Source organism: Austrofundulus limnaeus, unplaced genomic scaffold (assembly GCF_001266775.1).
Source record: "Austrofundulus limnaeus strain Quisiro unplaced genomic scaffold, Austrofundulus_limnaeus-1.0 Scaffold234, whole genome shotgun sequence".
In the NCBI taxonomy this organism is placed as follows: domain Eukaryota; kingdom Metazoa; phylum Chordata; class Actinopteri; order Cyprinodontiformes; family Rivulidae; genus Austrofundulus; species Austrofundulus limnaeus.
In genome coordinates, this window is record NW_013952636.1 from 463878 (window position 1) to 467032 (window position 3155).

Genomic DNA, 3155 nt, shown 5'->3' on the forward strand with positions numbered 1-3155 from the left:
ATTTCAAATTATGCACATTCAGATTCAATCTGAGCAATTCTAATTCAATTCCTGCTGGCACAAGATTAATCCCATATAAAAACACAGTGTAATGCTTGATGACGATCTGTGTTAACTCAAAAGCTGAAAAGTTTGCAACCATCTGATTGAAATGATAAAAATGAACACACAGCAGTGATGTTTCCAGGCGTCGAGGTGAAGAATAATAGGATAAAAGCTGGATTCGGTAAGAAAAACAGTTTTTATTCCTATTTAATTGTGATGCAGAAACCTCAGACTCGTGAAAGAAAACATCCCAGAGTCGACAAATCCACCCCAGCTTATCCCACGTCCTTATAAGAAGAGTAAGACCGACTCACTATATGCCTGAGGTGTAGACCAGCTGCATGGACTGGTAGATCTTCAAGAAGGGATAATAACCTAGAAAAGAGGAGAGAGGGTTTTATCAGTGTGTGGACCCAGGAATGTGCTGATTCCATCCTCTGCTTGTGGACTTGATCAGATTAAAGATAAACAGAGGAGTGTGTGGGCCGGGGTGGGCAGAGAGAGAAGGCAGCCATCTTTGGCCTCTTCTTTCAGAATCAYGGCTGTAAATCCAGAAGGAAGTCTGGCAAGAACCTCTCCAAGACAAACATCACATCCCACAAAGGGTTTTATCTACATGCAGAGATCTGGACTGGATTAGAGACAGGTGGTCCAGCTCAGATTCATCRACACTTTCCTTACTTTTACTCCAGTAAATTATTTTGAACATGTAGCTGAAAAAACACAAGTTTGGTAAAATGAACAAAATAATCATAATCCTGCACCTGCGACTACAACATCAAAATTGAGCTCAGTGTCTGTAAAACTACGTACGGTTCTAACGCATCTCTTTACATATTTTTTGTGCTATTTTATTAATTCATTTATCAAAACGTTCAGCTCCTTCAGGACATTCTGGCTATGACTTTTGGCTTTTCAGCTACTTGTACTTTATTGGCTACTTTACTTTTTCCTCATTGGAAATAAATAAAGCTGTTTTCAAAATTCTTTTTACAGCACCATACACTGTTTGTTCTGGTTCTGCTCTTTTCAACTGCCTTGTGCTAATTTTAGCTTCTTTTTGCTAATTTTAGATTTTTTTTCTGCTTTTCGGCTATAACTTTGCTCCTTTCTGTTATTATTCTGTTTTTTTCTACTTTTTGTGCGTCTTTCTGCTAATTTGAGCGATTTCTGCTTCTTATAGTTGATTTCTGCTATATTCAGCTATTTGCTGCAATTTTAGCTAATGCTCAGCTGTTATTAGCTAAAGTTAGCCTTTAAGCTAAATACAGTTTTTTTTGCAGCAACTTACAACTTATTTCTGCTAAGTTCAGCAATCCTGTGCTTCTTTTGCTAATTAAAGAATTTTCAGCTAAGTTTTAGCTGTTTTACTGCACATTTTGGCTGTTTTACAACAAATGATCACTTTTGTGTACTTTTATGCTTTTTTTTTCCTGCTAATTTAAATTTTTTACAACACTTTCACCATCTGGGTGCTGATTTCAACTTGAGGCTGCTACCTTTAGCTTATTTATATGCTAGTTTTAAATTTTTGTGCTACTTCAGCTCTAATTCTGGTTCTTTCTGCTTTTCTTACACTAATTTCTATTTTTTGTGCTTCTTTCTGCTAATTTAAGCCATTACTGCTTCGTACAGTTGCTTTCTGCTATATGCAGCTATTTGCTGCAAATCTAGTTAATGTTTAGCTGTTATTAGCTAAAGTTAGCCTTTTTTTTAGGCAAAATTCACATTTCGGTGGCTATTTTAGCTTCTTTCTGCTTCGTTTAGCTACCTTGTGCTCCTTTTGCTAATTTAAGAATTTCAAGCTACATTTTAGCTGTTGTACTGCATATTTTGGCTGTTTGATCTCTTTTACAAGAAACTGTCACTTTTTTGCTTTCTTTCTGCTAATTCTACATTTTTAAACCCCTTTCACCATCTGGATGCTAATTCTAACTTGTGTCTGCTACCTTTAGCTTGTTTTAAATTATAATTTTAGCCTTTTTTCTGCTTTATTCCACCMCTTTCTTCTATTCTTCTGCTAGTTTCTGCTTTTTTGTGCTTCTTTCAACCTTTCAAATGGAACTGGTATCAACAGTTTTGCTATAAAACCTTTTCAGCTCCACTTCAGCAGTTTTCAGCAATAAGCATYGGCATTTTTGCAGGAAATGCAATTAATCTAGWTGAGTTTTWGCGATTTTTGTTTTTGCTAMGGTTGAYTCSAAAAKTTCATCAGTTGTAGATCCTGTGATTATTTGTATAGTTTCATTTTCTTTTTTTGTTGGTGGGTCAATGAAGAAATCTTCAAAACCAAATTTACTAAAAAGCAAAAAGGTRACCAGCATTTAGTTTTGACGGCCAAATTTGTCTCCTCTTCTGGTGCGTTTTCTTCTTCTGAGCTCTTCTACTGGTGTTTGTATGATTGAAGATTTTCCTTTTTGTTATCAAGTCAAATCACTGGAGCAGAAATGAGGAATGGAGCATTCTGAATAATGTAATTAAAGATGAAGAATGGTAAAACCAGAGGAGATGGGAGGAAACGGTTTAGAAATATGCTAAATAATTTATTTTAAGATTTGGCTGGAAAAGAAAGAAAAAAACGTACCTCCTTCACCCTGGAAGTTGGGGAGTGAGGGGATGAGGACTTGGTGGAGGAAGAGAGGACTGCTGTTCATCTTTATGGCCCCGGAGAGAAGGCCTCCAAAGTAATACACATACCTGAGAGACAAAAAATAAAGAGTAGAAGAGGTTGACTGAGGTCTGCTGAGAAYATTATTTTTTAAATACAAGATTAATGGAGGAGCTTCTAATCAGTCAGACATATTTTTAAAAAGGAATATTTCTTCATGCCGTTTTAAATGTTAAAGAAAAAAAAAACCTTACCAGCTGCCCCACCGGGGTTTATTTATAAATCTAATCACTGAGATGCATCACTGACAGTTTTACAACATCAATTCCAATAAAGTTGGGACGTTATACAATGCTTTGCAAACCCTTTTCAACCTATAACCTACTGAATAAACAAGATATTTAAAAAGAAAAAAATTGTATAGGTCTTCTGGACGGGTTCTTCTCTAATGAAGCGTTTCGTCTCTCCTCCAAGAGACTTCTTCAGTCTGAGAGTTTCAGGC

At 36.0% G+C, this 3155-nt stretch overlaps 1 protein-coding gene across 1 annotated transcript in view; it reads right to left on the reverse strand.

Moving 5' to 3' along the window:
• Window positions 1-3155, reverse strand: part of tns2a (tensin 2a) — a gene marked incomplete in the record, with an annotated part of 63270 nt that overhangs the window by 13058 nt on the left and 47057 nt on the right. The window contains 2 exon segments of the mRNA XM_014019858.1: window positions 360-420; window positions 2630-2742. Of these exon segments, the coding sequence (XP_013875312.1) occupies window positions 360-420; window positions 2630-2742 (174 nt within the window).